The sequence below is a fragment of the Schistocerca gregaria genome, chromosome 6, assembly GCF_023897955.1.
Source record: "Schistocerca gregaria isolate iqSchGreg1 chromosome 6, iqSchGreg1.2, whole genome shotgun sequence".
Lineage (NCBI taxonomy): Eukaryota > Metazoa > Arthropoda > Insecta > Orthoptera > Acrididae > Schistocerca > Schistocerca gregaria.
Genome location: NC_064925.1, coordinates 563,691,687 through 563,710,960, shown reverse-complemented (window position 1 = coordinate 563,710,960; position 19,274 = coordinate 563,691,687). Strand labels below are relative to the sequence as shown.

At 39.5% G+C, this 19,274-nt stretch overlaps 1 protein-coding gene across 5 annotated transcripts in view; it reads left to right on the top strand.

The window, feature by feature from the left end:
- LOC126279017 (cohesin subunit SA-2-like) overlaps window positions 1–19,274 on the top strand; it is a 359,735-nt gene that overhangs the window by 175,478 nt on the left and 164,983 nt on the right. For all 5 annotated transcript variants that reach the window (XM_049979406.1, XM_049979405.1, XM_049979404.1 and 2 more), the window contains one exon: window positions 3,384–3,593. In XM_049979406.1, the coding sequence (XP_049835363.1) occupies window positions 3,384–3,593 (210 nt within the window). The remainder of the gene's footprint in view (window positions 1–3,383; window positions 3,594–19,274) is intronic.

Genomic DNA, 19,274 nt, shown 5'->3' with positions numbered 1-19,274 from the left:
AGTTATCTGGATACTTCCCACCAACACCAACCTATCTGAACTCCGGAGATGGGAACTCGCCCTTCAGTATATCCTCTCTTCTCGATATCCGCCAGGCCTCAACCTCCGCTAATTTCAAGTTGCCGCCACTCATACCTCACCTGTCTTTCAACAACTTCTTTGCCTCTGTACTTCTGCCTCGACTGACATCTCTGCCCTTACTCTTTGCCTTTAAATATGTCTGCTTGTGTCTGTGTATGTGCAGATGGATATGTGTGTGTGTGTGTGTGTGTGTGTGTGTGTGCGAGTGTACACCTGTCCTTTTTTTCCCCTAAGGGAAGTCTTTCCGCTCCCGGGATTGGAATGACTCCTTACCATCTCCCTTAAAACCCACATCCTTTCATTTTTCCCTCTCCTTCCTTCCTTCCTTCCTGACGAAGCAACTGCCAGTTGCGAAAGCTCGTAATTCTGTGTGTGTGTTTGTGTGTTTTGTTCATGTGCCTGTCTGCCGGCGCTTTCCCGCTTGGTAAGTCTTGGAATCTTTCTTTTTAATATATATATATATATATATATATATATATATATATATATATATATATATATATATAACTTCTAGAGTCCATGCAGTATACCACAGTCGATGCAAAGTGACCAGTTTTCATGCAGAGCCTTTGTTAAGAAGGGAAGGCCGACACTGTCTGCCATTTTTTGGCCATTCAGTTATGACTGAACTGAGGCACACACCCTGCAGTCTTTCTCAAAACAATTTTACCAAATCTGTTCTGTAAAAAGTTTCATTTGATAACATATTGAATTTTTCTTTAGACTTGGCTGGAGGTCTCTATCTGTCTCCATTATCAAGAAAATTGATCTGATATAGCACATTCATTTGCAATTACGCCATGCCAGCTATAAAGCTGGAGGGAAATATCCGCAACATTCCTCATATTTCATAAATGATTTGGAATATCAGAATGAGATTTTGACAAACAAGCAGAGAGGAGAGTATTAGCCCTATGGTTGTTATGCAAAACTTCTTTTATCTACCATGATACACCATTAACTATGGACATTTTTGGTGAAAGAATCGTAATTTTTAAGGGCCATCGGTAGCTGGTGAAGCAAGAAATGCTATGGGATTTGGAACAACATAAGTGAAGAAATTACATGTTTGTTTTGTACTGAGGATTTGCTTTTTCATAAGATATTGACCTTACTTTTCCTCAGTTCCTCACATAAGAAGCACTGTTTCAGAATTCTTTCGCAGTTGCACCATGTAAACTCCGCTGTTTTTCAGCAACAGAATCAAATGTTAAAATGGCAACTAGTGAATTGTGTAGGTTTTACTCTAAATTCGCCACTTGTGACACTTCTCTAAAATTTAAAAAAGCTTAAAAAGCAAGGCGAAATAAATTACTGCAGTTTCGACAGAATTCTTTATAGATACTAAACAAAGTAGAGGTGACAGATCTTTTGACATCGACACAATGCGAGTGTAGGCCTGGAGGGATCACGCTTAATATTTATAAAAAATGTGACTCTAGGCTACAGTTTGGAATGGTACTTCCACTCCAGCACTCAGCATTTCCCTCTACAGTGCTACCACCACCATTACAGTGCACTCGTGGCTGCATTGTCCTTGCTGACTATACATGCCAGCACTGCTTCTCACTTTGGGTGAGGTATATAGTAGGGCGGAGTAAACAAGAGGAGAAATGAGGCGGAGGTTGGGAGGAAGAGTTGGATGGATGGGTAGCTGGAAGCGCACAGGATAGGAATATGGCACCAGTGAGCTTGCTGTGACCAAAATTACTTGTAGGAGTGGATTAACAAGTAAAGATGGAACATAGGAAGAGAGACACTGTGGAGAGGTGAGCATGAGTGCAGAATGCTGTGACCACCACCATTAAGTAGCTACAAAGGAGCATGCACACCCTCACCCACACATGATTCAGTGTCAGCCTGGGCTATGTAATATGTAATTGATGTTATTCCATCCTGCACTTTCCATTGTTTGATTAACTACAGGATGGTGTGATAATTAGATGATACAGAATTTAAGTTTTATGTTGCTTCAAAATGGATAAAACAGCATTTTACAAATGCTGGAGAAGATAGTAGCAGGATGTTACTTATCTGTGTCTCTTTCGTCATGGTCAGGAGTATTTAAAATAAAATCTTGTTTCACTGGAATTTAATTAAATTCAGGTTCTTGTTGCATTTAAGATGTCAGGTATGCACTCTGATTAAATAAAATGTACATCTATTCTCTGTTTAGTCTTCACTCTGTCTTATAACTTTTCACAAAATACAATAATTTTGGCAAACATTTTTCTGCTGTTGTAACACACTGCATACTAACTCCCAGCAAATCTCAACTCACAAGACACAAAGGCTTAGGTGTCCAATTATTCAGAAAAGACAACAGTGCTGATTTTCATGTATCATTTATTGGCATGACCGCTGGAGTACTGGTTATTCTTTGTGTTTCATTGTCCCTGTTAATATGTATCAATAGAACAAATGTCACACCAGACTAATTTGGGACAGTTGTATTGAGTGGGGATGTAAAATTCTGCTTTAAAAATAATTTTGTTTCTAAGGGAAAACAAACCGACAGTTTTTGTTGACTATTAAATGTTGTGTGAAATACATGATGAGCAGTATTTGTTTGGTCTGAATCCAAATACACACTGCAAAAACGAAATTGCGAATATCTGGCGAAAACTCAGAGAAAAATTGCCTGGCAGCTCTTGGGAGGGAGGCCCGGTATATGTGGTGTTTGCTGCTTTGGACATGATGGAAAGAAAGGATATATTTTTTGATCCAGTGGGCACACAACAAATACTATTCAAAGGGTTTCAGTGACATTAGCCACGTTTGATCATCGAAGTGAATCGATGTTATCAGGTGAAAATATGTGTCGAACGGGGACTACAACCCGGATCTCTATTTAACGCAAGCAGTTGCCTAAACAGCCTCAGTTATCCGATCACGCTTCCTATCTGACCCAAATTCTTATCCTGTTACAAACTGCTAATAGTGTCACCTACCCATGAACCCCTCATTCGACATTTTGGTTCGAGCAAGAACCCAGGCTTGGTGTGCATCCACACTGAAAGAATGGATTGTGGGTTGTTGCACCATATACTTGCATGCAGTACTTTCAGTATTCTCAGTGGCAGTAGAGTTAGCTGTATGAGGCAGGACAGTCCTGATGGTAGTCTGAATATTAAGTTTTAACTAAAAAGTATTGAAAATTCATTTCCCATGTACTATAAGTGCATTAATCTTTTAAGTAAGTCCATTAAAGGCTCAAAAGTAAATCTGGTGTGTGTATGCAAATGAGCAAATGAATATGCAATATTTTCAGTTTTACTAAACGAAAAATTTTCCATTTGCAGCCACTTGAAGAACTTTTGGATGCCTTGAAAGAAGTTGTCCTCTTTACAAATGATGACAGTGTTCTAAACAGCGTTACAGAAGTATATGACTTGTTGAGTTCCCCTGAAGTAGCAACTTTTAACACAACTGCTATGAGATGTGGAATGTTAATGGGGACTATAATAGATGCCACCAAAAAAGCAATGGAAAATTTTCAACAGATTGTGCAGGTACTGTGTAATTGTTGTAGGTTTTGTTGTCATAGTTTGAAGACTGGTTTAATACAGCTTTCCATGCTAGTCTGCCCTATGCAAGTCTCATCATCTCTGTATAACTACTAAAACCTAAAACCATTTGAACTTGCTTTTTCTATTCAGTGCTTGATTCCACTGTACAATTTGTTACTTCTACACACTTCCCTCCATTTCAAAATTAACCATTTGTTAATGCCTATGTTTATGTCCTACCAATTCTTCTTTTATAGTCAGTCTCTGTCATAAATATCTTTTTCCCTGTTTGATTCAGTACTTCCTCATTAGTCATTCAGTCTACCCAACTAATCTTCAGCATTCTTCTGTAACACCATATTTCAAATGCTTCTATTCTTTTCCTCTCTGTTCTGTTTATTGTTCACATCTCATTTCCATGTAAGACTGCATTCTTGTACATCTAACTAATTACAATGTCAATCAATGGAAACACCAGGTTGGAATATGGACAATTAAAGAAAAAGATAGAGTGCTGCTACTGTAAAGATGACACATTCAGTTGCAGACAAGCACAATTAAGAGACGCTTACTCGTTACCTTTCGGCCGCAGTCTTTATCACAAAAAGAAAGAGAAACACACATCATTCATTCATACAAGCAAGCACACTTCACGCACACATTATGACCAACTCTGGCCGCTTGAACCAGAATGCCAGAAAGAATGGCATTCTGGGTTCGAGCTGCCGGAGTCGACAGTCGTGTGTATATGAGTTGTGCTTGCTTGTGTGAATGAATGGCGTGTGTTCTCTTTCTGATGAAGGCTGTGACTGAAAGCTAATGTACAAGTTTCTTTTAATTGTGCTTGTCTGCAACTTAACATGTCATTGTTATGGTACGTAGTGACCTGTTGTTTCCTTACATTGTTAATTACATCCTCACAGGGCTCTTAAAGTTAACGTATTCCTACAGGGTGTAGTATTGGTCAAAATAAGAACAAAGGTCCCTGTGTTTACGTGTCTAGAAATCAGTACCTGTAGAGTTACAGGTCAGCCTGTCCTCCCATTCCCATTTGTGTTTTACATAGAAGTCGACAGTGCTGCATTTGGTGGTTAACCAGGCACCCTGACAGATCCTGCACCCCATCGTCACAGTGAATCACACACTACCAGATCCACCTAGTTCCATTCACTTTGCATCCTATGCATTGGTCACACACTCCTGTAATGTCTGCAGATTGTCGATTGTCTGAGCATGCACCAGTGCCTTTAAATATCGTCATAGATCAGTGCCACCACCAGTCTCCTGCAATAGATCAATGCCACTATCAGTCTCTTTCAAATTACAACCATTCAGACATGCGCATTGAATTGCAACTGTAGGATGGCCTACACTGCCGAATACTACACATTACTTGTTACCAGCAAAACAGCCCATATCTCAAAAGGTTTCAGTTTCCTGAAATATAGTTATAGGAACTTTTTTTGTAGTTTTGACCAATGCCACCTTCTGTAGAATGTGACACTTTTTTAAACTTGCTATATGCAAATAAATCCTCGGTATGGTCACTGACACCCGCTTGGGCTCTCCTGTGCCAACCTGTTTATGGGCCATTTGGAGGAAATGTTCTTAGTCACCTAAAATTGCAAACCTCTTATCGACTTGAGGTTCATCGATGATATCTTCGTTTTTTGGCCCAGAGCTAAGAGACAGCATCCTCATTCCTCCACTGTGTCAACACATTCTGTCTAATTCACTTCACCTGTTCCTCCTTAGCCCAACATACCACCTTGCTAGATATTGACCTCCACCTTTGATGCCTCCATCCATACCTCTGCCCGTATCAGATCCTCTGTGTATCAACAGTAGCTTCGTTTTGATACCTGTGATCCCCTCCACACTCCCATGTAGTCTGACCACCCAGGATGACAGTGTATCTGCAGTGATGAGAATACTCTTCCCCACTGTGCTGGCGTTCTCACTCGTGCCTTCACAGACGGGCACTAGCCCCTGAATGTAGTTCACAGGTTTCCCATGCCATATCCTCACACAACCTAAATTCTCGTGATGCCCTCAAAAAGCAGGTGCAAAGGAGCACTCTGCTCATCACCCAATACCGTCCAAGATGGAACAAAACCATAACCCTCACCAGGTCTTGAACTGTTTTTCATCACACTCAGAAATGAAAAACAGCCTACTCAAACTTCGTCCCACCCCTCCCAGATGCCCACCCAATCTATGCAATATCCTGGTTTATGACTAAATAAATCTCGGGTGAACAGCCTGGTATGGGTGTGCATAGGACACAATATTTCGGCAATTGACCATGTTGCCAACATAAGGTGTGCTGATGTACTGACCGGCGGTGGGCCAGCGCCAGGTATATGTAGGACAATCTCCCTCCCACTCTTCCCTCAAGCTCTTCCTATGAGTCAGTGCGGTCCATGCCCCGAGCCTAGTCCAGGTGCAGCGTCTGTTCTCCCACCGTCTTGGTGCTGTGTCCTGGGTCTTCTTGTTCAGGAGGGTCTGCCAGCACCACTCTCATTATTCTTCCCTGCCTCGAAGTCAGTACACTCTGGGAAAAATTCTTTTTCTTATTAATCTGGCTGATCGCGGGTTCCCACGCCTTGTTAGGGATGTAACCGTTGTCACGATTCAGTTGTGGCTCCCTTACTCTGACCTCTATGGCCTGGAGAAATTGAAGAATCACATCCTGGTTTATCCTTATGCCATACTCACTTCCAACTGTTTACTACATTGGACATATCCTTATGTAAGACACAGATGTAAGACCTGCCAATAAACACACCCAGCACCTCCTACTCCAGTCCCATCACAGGTTTTTTGTATCACATCAGATGCAGGGCCACCTGTGAAAACAATCATGTCATATGCAAGCTCTGCTGCAGGTTTTTGGAGCATGTGAAGTGTCGCAAGGGTCAGCACTGGGCCAATTCTTGTACCTCTTCCATTAACTTACCTCTTCCATTAACTTTTAAAGGCGATTGAAAAACTGGAATGTTTGATGATGAGCCAATCATATTAATTAAGGATCCAAACTCAGCCTTAGCAGCCACAGCTCAGATGACATCTGAAATTAATCAAGATCCTTAGTTTAGCAATTTATGCCCTTAGAAGCATTTTTCTTTGTGTTGACCTCCTAATCTTACCCTCCCTCACATCACCTGTTGATTATCACTCTTCAAAATAACTAACTCTTTTAATAAGCTTTAGGAGAAGTGAGATTTACAAATAACTTTTTTAATGATCTTTTTTTCTTTTAGTTGGATCCAGGTTTGTCATGTCTAGGGGTTGATTCTTGAAGCTTATATTTTTTGACTTTGTAGGTTCCAAACGACATGATAACTATTAAAGGTTTGCCTATTTTTCTCTTGTGAATTTTATTTTTTGTCACATTTTTTTCAATGTCAAACCATCTTTACAATTTCCACTTCATTAATAAAAATTACATTGTTATTGCCAAACACAAAAACACATCTGATCACATCAGAGGCACGCCCACTACTACTTCATTCTGTGGTGCTAACAATATTCCAAAGAGTTTACAAACTTTCTTGACAAAAGAAGAATCTATACGAAGTTATATCATTATTTTATAAATGAGCCCAGAAATAAATTTAATAATTAGCATTAGATTGTGCAATTAATAATAGCAATTATAAATATGCCAGATATTTTGTAATTGCAAATGTTTCTAAAAGAAAAGTATTTTTAACTTTACATACAGAGTTAATACATATCTATTGTAATAAACTAATAAAATAATTTCTTTTTATACATTTTAGCCTGAAAGATAATACATCGTATACAAAATCATATGACATTCCTTTAGGAAAACAGCTGAGATAATATTCACCTATATAAGTTTTGAAAATATTTTTGGTATTGATTACTTCTGTTGAATAAAGGTGATGTTCGAGGGGGGTGTCCCTTTACAACCTAAAGATAAGTGTTGGGTTACAACACATCTTTTTGCTTCACGTCGTCTCATGGAAGTATCTCCTGGAGCAGCGCACCTAACATAATGAAAATGTTTATTCAGCAGAAGGGCACAGTATAAATATTTTGTAAAGTAGATAATTGTGTATCTCGCAGAAATCTTTTGAACCTTTTTCACCCATTTTGTAACACATTTGCTTCTTAACCAGTTTCAGTTGAACTGCGATTCACATAGCCACAATACAAGCTTAAAAATAATTTTATTGTTGACTTTGCCACCTTGTCTAGTGCTCAGAGTGGAATTCTGTACTCTGACTGGAAGATATTCAAAAACCTTGTGTCCAACATAAACAAGAAATTGGGAACTCTTACAAGTTCAAATTAAATTAAAAACACACCTAATTAACCATAATTTCTACTGATCTTTCTTATTTTGTGACATTTTCTTCAACATTGAGGATCTCCTCACTATGGACCTATGGAACAAGAGGTACATCTAATTTAATCCTGAATATCTAGATTCTGGGATTGAACAGTTCTGTTAGCTGCTAGGCAAGAAGCAGTGTTCATTATAGAGTTACATGACAGGTAGTAATAAACTCTAAAGAGGACTCAGCAGATTAAGTACATATAATGTTTTAATCATATATTAAAAACAAAGATTCCAAGACTTACCAAGCGGGAAAGCGCCGGCAGACAGGCACATGAACAAAACACACAAACACACACACAGAATTACGAGCTTTCGCAACCGATGGTTGCTTCTTCAGGAAGGAGAGGGAAAGACGAAAGGATGTGGGTTTTAAGGGAGAGGGTAAGGAGTCATTCCAATCCCGGGAGCGGAAAGACTTCCCTTAGGGGAAAAAAAGGACAGGTGTACACTCGCGCGCACACACACACACACACACACACACACACACACACACACACACACACACACACACACACACATCCATCCGCACATACACAGACACAAGCAGACATATTTAAAGGCAAAGAGTAAGGGCAGAGATGTCAGTCGAGGCGGAAGTACAGAGGCAAAGAAGTTGTTGAAAGACAGGTGAGGTATGAGCGGCGGCAACTTGAAATTAGCGGAGGTTGAGGCCTGGCGGATATCGAGAAGAGAGGATATACTGAAGGGCGAGTTCCCATCTCCGGAGTTCGGATAGGTTGGTGTTGGTGGGAAGTATCCAGATAACTCGGACGGTGTAACACTGTGCCAAGATGTGCTGGCCGTGCATCAAGGCATGTTTAGCCACAGGGTGATCCTCATTACCAACAAACACTGTCTGCCTGTGTCCATTCATGCGAATGGACAGTTTGTTGCTGGTCATTCCCACATAGAAAGCGTCACAGTGCAGGCAGGTCAGTTGGTAAATCACGTGGGTGCTTTCACACGTGGCTCTCCCTTTGATCGTGTACACCTTCCGGGTTACAGGACTGGAGTAGGTGGTGGTGGGAGGGTTAATAGGACAGGTTTTACACCGGGGGCGGTTGCACCAGAGGTGTACGGCCAGTGTAGGAGATCGCTCCCCACACCATGATGCCGGGTGTTGGCCCTGTGTGCCTCGGTCGTATGCAGTCCTGATTGTGGCAATCACCTGCACGGCGCCAAACACGCATACGACCATCATTGGCACCAAGGCAGAAGCGACTCTCATCGCTGAAGACGACACGTCTCCATTCGACCCTCCAATCACGCCTGTCGCGACACCACTGGAGGCGGGCTGCACGATGTTGGGGCGTGAGCGGGAGACGGCCTAACGGTGTGCGGGACCGTAGCCCAGCTTCATGGAGACGGTTGCGAATGGTCCTCGCCGATACCCCAGTAGCAACAGTGTCCCTAATTTGCTGGGAAGTGGCGGTGCGGTCCCCTACGGCACTGCGTAGGATCCTACGGTCTTGGCGTGCATCCGTACGTCGCTGCGGTGTGGTCCCAGGTCGACGGGCACGTGCACCTTCCGCCGACTACTGGTGACAACATCGATGTACTGTGGAGACCTCACGCCCCACGTGTTGAGCAATTTGGCGGTACGTCCACCCGGCCTCCGGCATGCCCACGATATGCCCTCGCTCAAAGTCGGTCAACTGCACATACAGTTCACGTCCACGCTGTCGCGGCATGCTACCAGTGTTAAAGACTGCGATGGAGCTCCGTATGCCACTGCAAACTGGCTGACACTGACGGCGGCGGTGCACAAATGCTGCGCAGCTAGCGCCATTCGACGGCCAACACCGCGGTTCCTGGTGTGTCCGCTGTGCCGTGCATGTGATCATTGCTTGTACAGCCCTCTCGCAGTGTCCGGAGCAAGTATGGTGGGTCTGACACACCGGTGTCAATGTGTTCTTTTTTCCATTTCCAGGAGTGTATAATGGTTCTCAACTACATTTAGGCAATAAAATACACCTTCATCAAAAAATACTAACATTTTTTTCTTTATTTTGAAATCAGCTTAATCCTTTAGTGTTTGTTCATAGATGCTATAAATTCATTGAGTTTCCTCAAAGTATTAATTATTACGACTATCATACAGTTGAAAATCCAAAATGAAATGACGACAATATTATGAAAAGGATAGTTGCTACTCATCATATAAACGAGATGCTGAGTTGCAGGTAGGCACAACTAAAAGACTGTCAGCAAGTAAGCTTTTGGTCAAAAAGGCCTTCAACACACACACACACACACACACACACACACGTCCACAGACCAGCAGCGAGAGACTTGGGGTGTGTGTGTGTGTGTGTGTGTGTGTGTGTGTGTGTGTGTGTGTGTGTGTGTGCTTCTATTTCTGATAAAGGCCTTTTAGGCTGAAAGCCTGCTTGCTGACAGTCTTTCCGTTGTGCCTATCTGCAACTCGGCATCTCGTTTATATGATGCGTAGCAACTATCCTTTTTATGATATTGTTATTACAATTTTACTAAACATATTGTGTACAAAGCATTGATCAGTTAACTAAAGCTATTATCATTTGTGTATGGAGATAGTGACAAAGTTCTTTCTTTACACCGGTGTGATATTTATTGCCATCCCTGGAGTGGTGAGGATTTTGTGACCTATATTAATATCTCTTGCTTTTTGTCAGCTGTCTTCCAGAAGTCTGATGCGTTATGGGTTTGATGTCAGGTTACGAACTGTTATCAGGTCTTCAGTGAAGTTGTTTGAGTCTGCCAAGATATAGGTTGTTCCCGTAATGTTACAGAATGTAGGTTTATATGCATATATCAGTCATGAAATGTGAAGGCTAGGTTGAATGACATAAAGCTGGTGAGCAAGATGGCTGTGGCGAGCCACAGCTGGCTGTGTAACCACTTACAGGAAGCCCTGTATCATTAAACACAATGCATGGCTAAGTGTTAGCAATGGTATCTGACATGCCGAGATACTGAGTGCATTTACAGCTATATTATGTATTTACTAAAGAACACAAAAACCACAGAAAGTAAATAAAAAGCCCAATAAAATCTCCGTCAAACATATAATCCAGGTATTAGTTATGTCATTAAAGTTTATACATGTTTTTTATAGTGTACAGAGCTATCTTATGTGTTTAATGTAAAATTTGTTTAAAAACTGTAAGTAATTTCAATTGGGGATCTAGGAGTTAAATGCTGATAAGACTAAAGTATTGGTCACATGACCAAGTTTTGTCGAGGTCAGTGCAGGTTTGGTCTCTTCCCCCCCCCCCCCCCCCCTCCCCCCCCTCCTCCCGAAGTGTTCATCGCAAGGGTGAGAACTGTGTTGCCTATGAGTAGCATGTGTTAGTGTGTGATAATGTGGTTGGGAATTTGGATTTTTGATAACTTTGGGAATTAATTGACATTAATATGCCTTTGCAAAAGTGAAACACTGCATATTCATAGACTGGCTCAAAGCAGTGGTGCACAACCAAAGCCCTGTGCAGACGCCATGTAATAAGTTGTGCAGTCGCAGACAAGTAAAATTGCATTCTGTTTTGATTGTGTTTTGAGACGCATAGCATTCTTTTCAGGTACATTGAATTGACTTGATCTAAACATTTGAGATTTGAATATGTGAGGTGTCTTCATAACAGTTGTAAGCCATTTGACGCAATTGGTGCAGCCTTTACATTGTAGGGTCTCTTGGCTCTTTTAACAGATACTAGACTTGGTTCCTTTTATCTCAGTCGTTGCCTTCATTGCTGTTACTATTGTACCTGCATGTGCTTGGGACAGATATGTCCTGTCACCTGCACTGTTATTCATAGTATCTTGAAGTTTTTGACTATTTTTGGTCATTGTCCCTGCAATTGAATTTGTCATTGTTTGTTTGTAGCTATTCCAATTGGATGCAATCAATGACAACAACTGTGTTGTCCGACTCTTTGATAACAGAGAAGATTCTGTAAAGCATGTGATAACTGTATTTACCCAATCATAACATGATCCTGAATGTAATAGAACACCCCCCCCCCCCCCCCACATAATTTACTTTTTTCTTTATTTTTTTAGGCTTTTTGAGAAACATTCATTTTTAACATGTTCTGACTAAAAAGTTATGAACAGTTTTATTGATATAAATTACCCGCCTAAAAATTGACATTTATATCTATCCTAAACTAAATCAATTAATCATCTTCGAATGTAGCAGCATTTCAATGTACTGCGAAAATCCGAGTGGTAAGACTGTTTGGGATGTTTGTCAATATGGCCAACTCTATGTTCTGAACTTTTTCCTATGTGTGAGAAGAGATGATTGCTAATAAGAACTTTCATGAATTGTGAATCACATGCAGTATTCTCTTCACCATAAGAATAATACGAATATAAACATTTTGCCTTGTATTCTTTCATGTTTGCTGCTATCTCATTTAAATCCTGTCTGCCTAATAAACTACGGAACTAGAGTGAGACAACAGCAAAAGCGGAAGAATATACTTATCATGTCATGTTTATATTCATATTATTCTTATGCCTAATAGTGATACAGTCAGAAATGAAGCACGGCAATTGACTAGATTTTTAAATCTAAGACGGCTCTAATTTCTGTGCAGAATGTAATGTACTAAAGAGGCGTCTGCAAAGATTTTCAAACGGAGAAAATTTTTCACTAAACTCTCGTTCAGAACATTTTTTATCATACCCAGTCTATTATTTGGTTCTTGTTGATCATTATCAAAGAAAGCAGCATTGTAAGTAACAACAAATAGTAGTCTCTTTCCATTGTTTCGCTAACGAGACAATACTTCTCTTTTTTTTTTTTTTAATTTTTTTTATTGTAAGCGACAGTAGTGCACATAAAAGCTAGCCATGCCGCGAGCGGAGACAGGTCGTAAACACTCATTATCAGAATGCAACAAACAATGCGTGACACAGTGCAGTAACGCATTTTCAGCTTAGAATGATGTAAACACCTATAACAAAGAGAACGGCACTTACCAGATCAAAGAAGAATAAGCAATCAATTCAAACCGGACGAAGCACGTGTAAAAAGAAAGGTACCCAGATAAATACGGACGGACGCAAAGCAATGGTTACCTGGTAAACCTTAACTGCTAAGCATACAACTGGAACTTAACTACTGTAGCTGTATTGTCATTCATTTGACCTGTCTCATATTACAATAGACCAACTTTGTTGATTTGGAGATGTGGCCTAAAACTTTTCTATCCCCTTGAATTTTGAGTCTCAGAATTTCAAGTGCGGCTTAGATTCGAGTAAATATGGTATTTCACTGTTAAGTCAATGCATTGTTGTCGTTCTAACCAACACAGGTTCCTCGTTCAAACCTCGGCCGTGGACTATGAGTGCCTCGTGACCAGAAATCGGGTCCTTATATATCATCGCAATAATAGGTACTGAAACTACACATTGTTCAAAGTTAAATTTACACAAAATACAATTAAAATTTAGCTCATTAAAATAACCGAATTGGTTCTTTTTAACAGTTTCTTCTACTACAAGAGTTAATCCGAATTATTTGTTTAAATCATGAATTAACAAATATCATTATGTAAACAATATTTTGACAAAACTGTTAATTATTTTGGAATTAATTAAGTTCTGGCTTTGCTAACATGTTTTCGAATAGAGCCAAATAAATCCTTTAAGAATACTATTAGTTGTTCCTCCAAATGTTTATAATTAGTGCAGAATTTATATTTGTTTATACGTCAACAGTAGAATTCAAGTTACAAAACAATTACTGATTTCACCCTATAACAAAAGATACTAACTAGGTGTAGTCAAAATATATTATAAAATCAATTACATACATAAAACTAAGCACAAAATTATATCTGGTGTTATATTCTTTAAAACTGAGGGCCAACCATTCTCTCTTATGAAAATGCAGAGTCTATTCACATATGTGAATGGTAAATAGTTAAAAATGAAAAAAGGAATTTTAAGGAGGCATATGGCAAAACAAGAGAGGAGGAAAAAATAACACAGCTTCCTTTGTCACAAGCTGATGTTAAATAATTCAGTCAATTAATAAATTGTGAACAACAAGAAATAAAATTTTAAAAAATTGGCCAAATAAAGGTTGTAATCATTTCCTTAGGTGGTCTTCTCACTTAATTTTCCTGAATTCGGTGGCTAGGCGAACAGTTGGTACCTTAGTATTGTGGCAGGGAACAGCTACAGCATGTTGAGTTGTGACTGAATTCAGGATAAGTGATGCATGGGCTTTGCCTACAGGCTATACGGTATTTTATGGACTACAAGGTGCACTTTTTTCTTCGAAAAACTGCCTCCAGAACTCGGGTGTGACTAATATTCAAAATTAATATAAAAATGTCCAGTATTTGATTTAAAATTCCTGCCAGCTTAAAATTGAACATATATTCGATGCCATGGGAAACCTATCTCTATCTGGCAACAGTGGATTCAACTGGCAGCAGCAGTGCACCAAACATGAGTTTGTGATTCACAACCGTGCTAACGCTGTCTACCTCCCACCCCGCCATTCACAATCTTGGAACATTGCATGTGGTGGTGGTGGTGGTGGTGGTCTTCAATCCTGAGACTGGTTTGATGCAGCTCTCCATGCTACTCCATTCTGTGCAAGCTTCTTCGTCTCCCAGTACCTACTGCAGCCTACGTCCTTCTGAATCTGCTTAGTGTATTCATCTCTTGGTCTCCCTCTATGATTTTTACCCTCCACACTGCCCTCCAATACAAAATTGGTAATCCCTTGATGTCTCAGAACATGTCCTACTAAATGATCCCTTCTTCTAGTCAAGTTGTGCCACAAACTCCTCTTCTCCCCAATTCTGATCAATACCTCCTCATTAGTTATGTGATCTACCCATCTAATCTTCAGCATTCTTCTGTAGCACCACATTTCAAAAGGTTCTATTCTCTTCTTGTCCAAACTATTTATCGTCCATGTTTCACTTCCATACATGGCTACACTCCATACAAATACTTTCAGAAACGAATTCCTGACACTTAAATCAATACTCTATGTTAACAAATTTCTCGTCTCCAGAAACGCTTTCCTTGCCATTGCCAGTCTACATTTTATATCCTCTCTACTTCGACCATCATCAGTTATTTTGCTCCCCAAATAGCAAAACTCCTTTACTACTTTAAGTGTCTCATTTCCTAATCTAACTCCCTCACCATCACCAGACTTAATTAACCACATTCCATTATCCTTGTTTTGCTTTTGTTGATGTTCATCTTATATCATCCTTTCAAGACACTGTCAATTCCATTCAACTGCTCTTCCAAGTCCTTTGCTGTCTCTGACAAAATTACAATGTCATCGGCGGACCTCAAAGTTTTTATTTCTTCTCCATGGATTTTAATGCCTACTCTGAACTTTTCTTTTGTTTCCTTTACTGCTTGCTCAATACACAGATTGAATAGCATCGGGGAGAGGCTACAACCCTGTCTCACTCCATTCCCAACCACTGCTTCCCTTTCATGTCCCTCGACTCTTACAACTGCCATCTGGTTTCTGTACAAATTGTAAATAGCCTTTATCTCGCTGCCACCTTCAGAATTTGAAAGAGAGTATTCCAGTCAACATTGTCAAAAGCTTTCTCTAATTCTACAAATGCTAGAAACATAGGTTTGCCTTTACGTAATCTTTCTTCTAAGATAAGTCGTAGGGTCAGTATTGCCTCATGTGTTCCATCATTTCTACGAAATCCAAACTGATCTTCCCCGAGGTCGGCTTCTACTAGTTTTTCTATGCATCTGTAAAGAATTCGTGTTAGTATTTTGCAGTTGTGGCTTATTAAACTGAAAGTTCGGTAATTTTCACATCTGTCAACACCTGCTTTCTTTGGGATTGGAATTATTATATTCTTCTTGAAGTCTGATGGTATTTCGCCTGTCTCATACATCTTGCTCACCAGATGGTAGAGTTTTGTTAGGACTGGCTCTCCCAAGGCTGTCAGTAGTTCTAATGGAATGTTGTCTACTCCCGGGGCCTTGTTTCGTCTCAGGTCTTTAAGTGCTCTGTCAAACTCTTCACGCAGTATCGTATCTCCCATTTCGTCTTCATCTATATCCTCTTCCATTTCCATAATATTGTCCTCAAGTACATCACCCTAGTATAGACCCTCTTTATACTCCTTCAACCTTTGTACTTTCCCTTCTTTGGTTAGAACTTGGTTTCCATCTGAGCTCTTAATATTCATACAAGTGGTCCTCTTTTCTCCAAAGGTCTCCCTAATTTTCCTGTAGGCAGTATTTATCTTACCCCTAGTGAGATAAGCCTCTACATCCTTACATTTGTCCTCTAGTCATCCCTGTTTAGCCATTTTGCACTTCCTGTTGATGTCATTTTTGAGACGTTTGTTTTCCTTTTTGCCTGCTTCATTTACTGCATTTTTATATTTTTTCCTTTCATCAATTAAATTCAATATTTCTTCTGTTACCCAAGGATTTCTACTAGCTCTCGTCTTTTTACCTACTTGATCCTCCGTTGCCTTCACTATTTCATTCCTGAAAGCTACCCATTCTTCTTTTACTGTATTTCTTTCCCCCTTTCCTGTCAATTGTTCCATTATGCTGTCCCTGAAACTCTGTACAACCTCTGCCTCTTTCATTTTATCCAGGTCCCATCTAGTTAAAATCCCACCTTTTTGCAGTTCCTTCAGTTTTAATATACAATTCATAATCAGTAGCAATAGATTGTGGTCAGAGTCCACATCTGCCCCTGGAAATGCCTTACAATTTAAAACCCAGTTCCTAAACCTCTGTCTTACCATTACTTAGTCTACCTGATACCTTTTAGTATCTCCAGGGTTCTTCCATGTATGGAGCCTTCTTTCATGATTCTTGAACCAAGTGTTAGCTATGATTAAGTTATGCTCTGCACAAAATTCAACCAGACGGCTTCCTCTTTTATTTCTTAGCTCCAATCCATATCCACCTACTATGTTTCCTTCTCTTCCTTTTCCTACTGTCGAATTTCAGTCACTCATGACTATTAAATTTTCGTCTCCCTTCACTACCTGAATAATTTCTTTTATCTCATCATACATTTCACCAATTTCTTCATCATCTTCAGAGCTAGTTTTCATATAAATTTGTACTACTGTAGTAGGCGTGGGCTTCGCATCTTATCTTGGCCACAATAATGGGTTCATCATGCTGTTTGTAGTAGCTTACCTGCGCTTGTTACAGAATCACTGTGTGCCATAATGTTAAGTCGTCTAAGGTTTAATAATGATTAAACAAATACAAGTGCAGCAGTTCTTGCATTAGGAATCTGAATGCAACTGCTATCAATCAGGTTTACTACTCACAAGTCAAAAGCAAGCACTGAAATACTATAGCTTGTGGGTGCAGTCAACTATTTGGTGTCCCACATTTTGGTTGTGGGCCCCCTTTTATTCCTCCTAAATACTGAATGTGAATGCTCTTATTTACTGATGATATGACAGTTTTACTTAATGACGACTATGGTAAGAAATTATTGCAATTGGTTAACTGCATCACAAAGTAAATAAGCATTTTATTACTTGACAACCAGTCATTCACGAATAACAAGAAGACTGCAATACTCATTAAAATAAGGATCTACACAAACTGAGTGTTTGAATTGAGAATGAACCACTGCTAAGGAGATTCAAAACTTTGAAATTTCTTTGTATGTGATACCACTATGGATAAAGTGGATTAAGCGTACTGAGTGCATTAATGGTAAACTTGTAGCAGTCTGTTGTCTTGAGAGTTCTGAAAGCTTCCACCTTAATTGTGGTATAATATTCTTGAATAACGAGTGAAAGTAAGATAAAGGAGTCATACAAACTCATTTTCGCAGCACATGATGCAGTGGGGGTGCAGATAGCAAAAGTAGTGATGTGCAAGATGTCACCATACAGTAAGATGTTACACACTTGTGACCTCAACAAAAAACTTACCTGAAACAAAAGAGTCTTGAAATGTTCATACTTTAAGGTATGATATGGGTTATCACAAAAATGTGTAAATGTTGTGGTAAGAACAGATGTATAAAGAAACCCAATAACCAGATTATCTGATGTTATGTAATCTCACAAACGTAAACTCCAAAAAATTGTAATCAGAGCAACCACACCTGAAAATATGCATCTTGAACATTAGAAAACCACTTCAGCTGTTGGAAGTCCTCTTTATTGGACTCTCAAGCAATTTAGGGGCATTACAATCACGTCTTCAGGTGAACTTATATCTCAGGTCACAAGAAGATAAAAATTGGGAATATATGTTAAACACAACATTTGTCATCAATTTAGAATGAAAACTAAACCGTTAAGGAGGCATTATGTCAAAAATAAAAGCTGCAGTGTAATGATCCAATTCCCAGTTCATTGATAAGACTGAAAGTTATAACCTGGTGGTTAGTTTTCATTCCCAATTGACAATAAATGTTGGGTTTTCCATATATTGCCAGTTTTGATCTTCTTAAGACTTGAGATCTATGTTCACATGGAGAAGTCATTGTAATGCTACAAATATAGCCAAAGCAGTTTTCTAATTTCCAAGATAACTGAAAACTCTGCAGGCTGATGTTGATATGGGTAAATTGGTAATACTGCAATTTCAGTATTTTTTTATGTCCAGATCTACCACAAAGAAATGATACTAATCAGTCTGCTCATTGCTTCTAGAATATTTCCATTATTGTTTCGTTCCTAAATGATTGACAGAAGTGAAATTAATGGCTTTAATGGAAGGAATGCAGCATAGCCAGAAATTGAATGTGGTGTCCACTCAGTGATAAATTTGGACGTTGAAAAAGACCATGGTTAAAATATTTTATGTTTACAGAAAAATTGTATTCTCTCTTTAATTACTGGTGCACTATTACACTACTTAATAAAAGTGTATTCCTTTTGAAGAAACAATTGTATCCTCTTGTAATAAGTCTAGAATATTAAGAGGACCCAGTTTCATGTAATTTTTAAAGTAATAAATGCTCTTGCATGTGTTCTTAATATAAATGGAAAAACATGACATGTTGCATTTCATTCATATGAATGCTGCACAGCTTTGTTTAGCTGTAATTGACAGTATCAGATTTTTGTGCTGCTACATGTACTTCTTTACAGTGGCAACAAACACTGACCTGTTAATAAACAACAAAACATATATACACTATCAAAGGGATTTCAGGATAGTAGCCAGTCGTTGCAAACTTCACTCTGTGATATTTTGACTGGACAGCTGCTAGTGATCTTCAGGTGAACCATGAAATATGTTCCGTGCTCCACCTTACATAGTGTGCTGAGGCTATTGCCATGCATGTGTCAGAGTCACAGTGACAGAAAAACCAC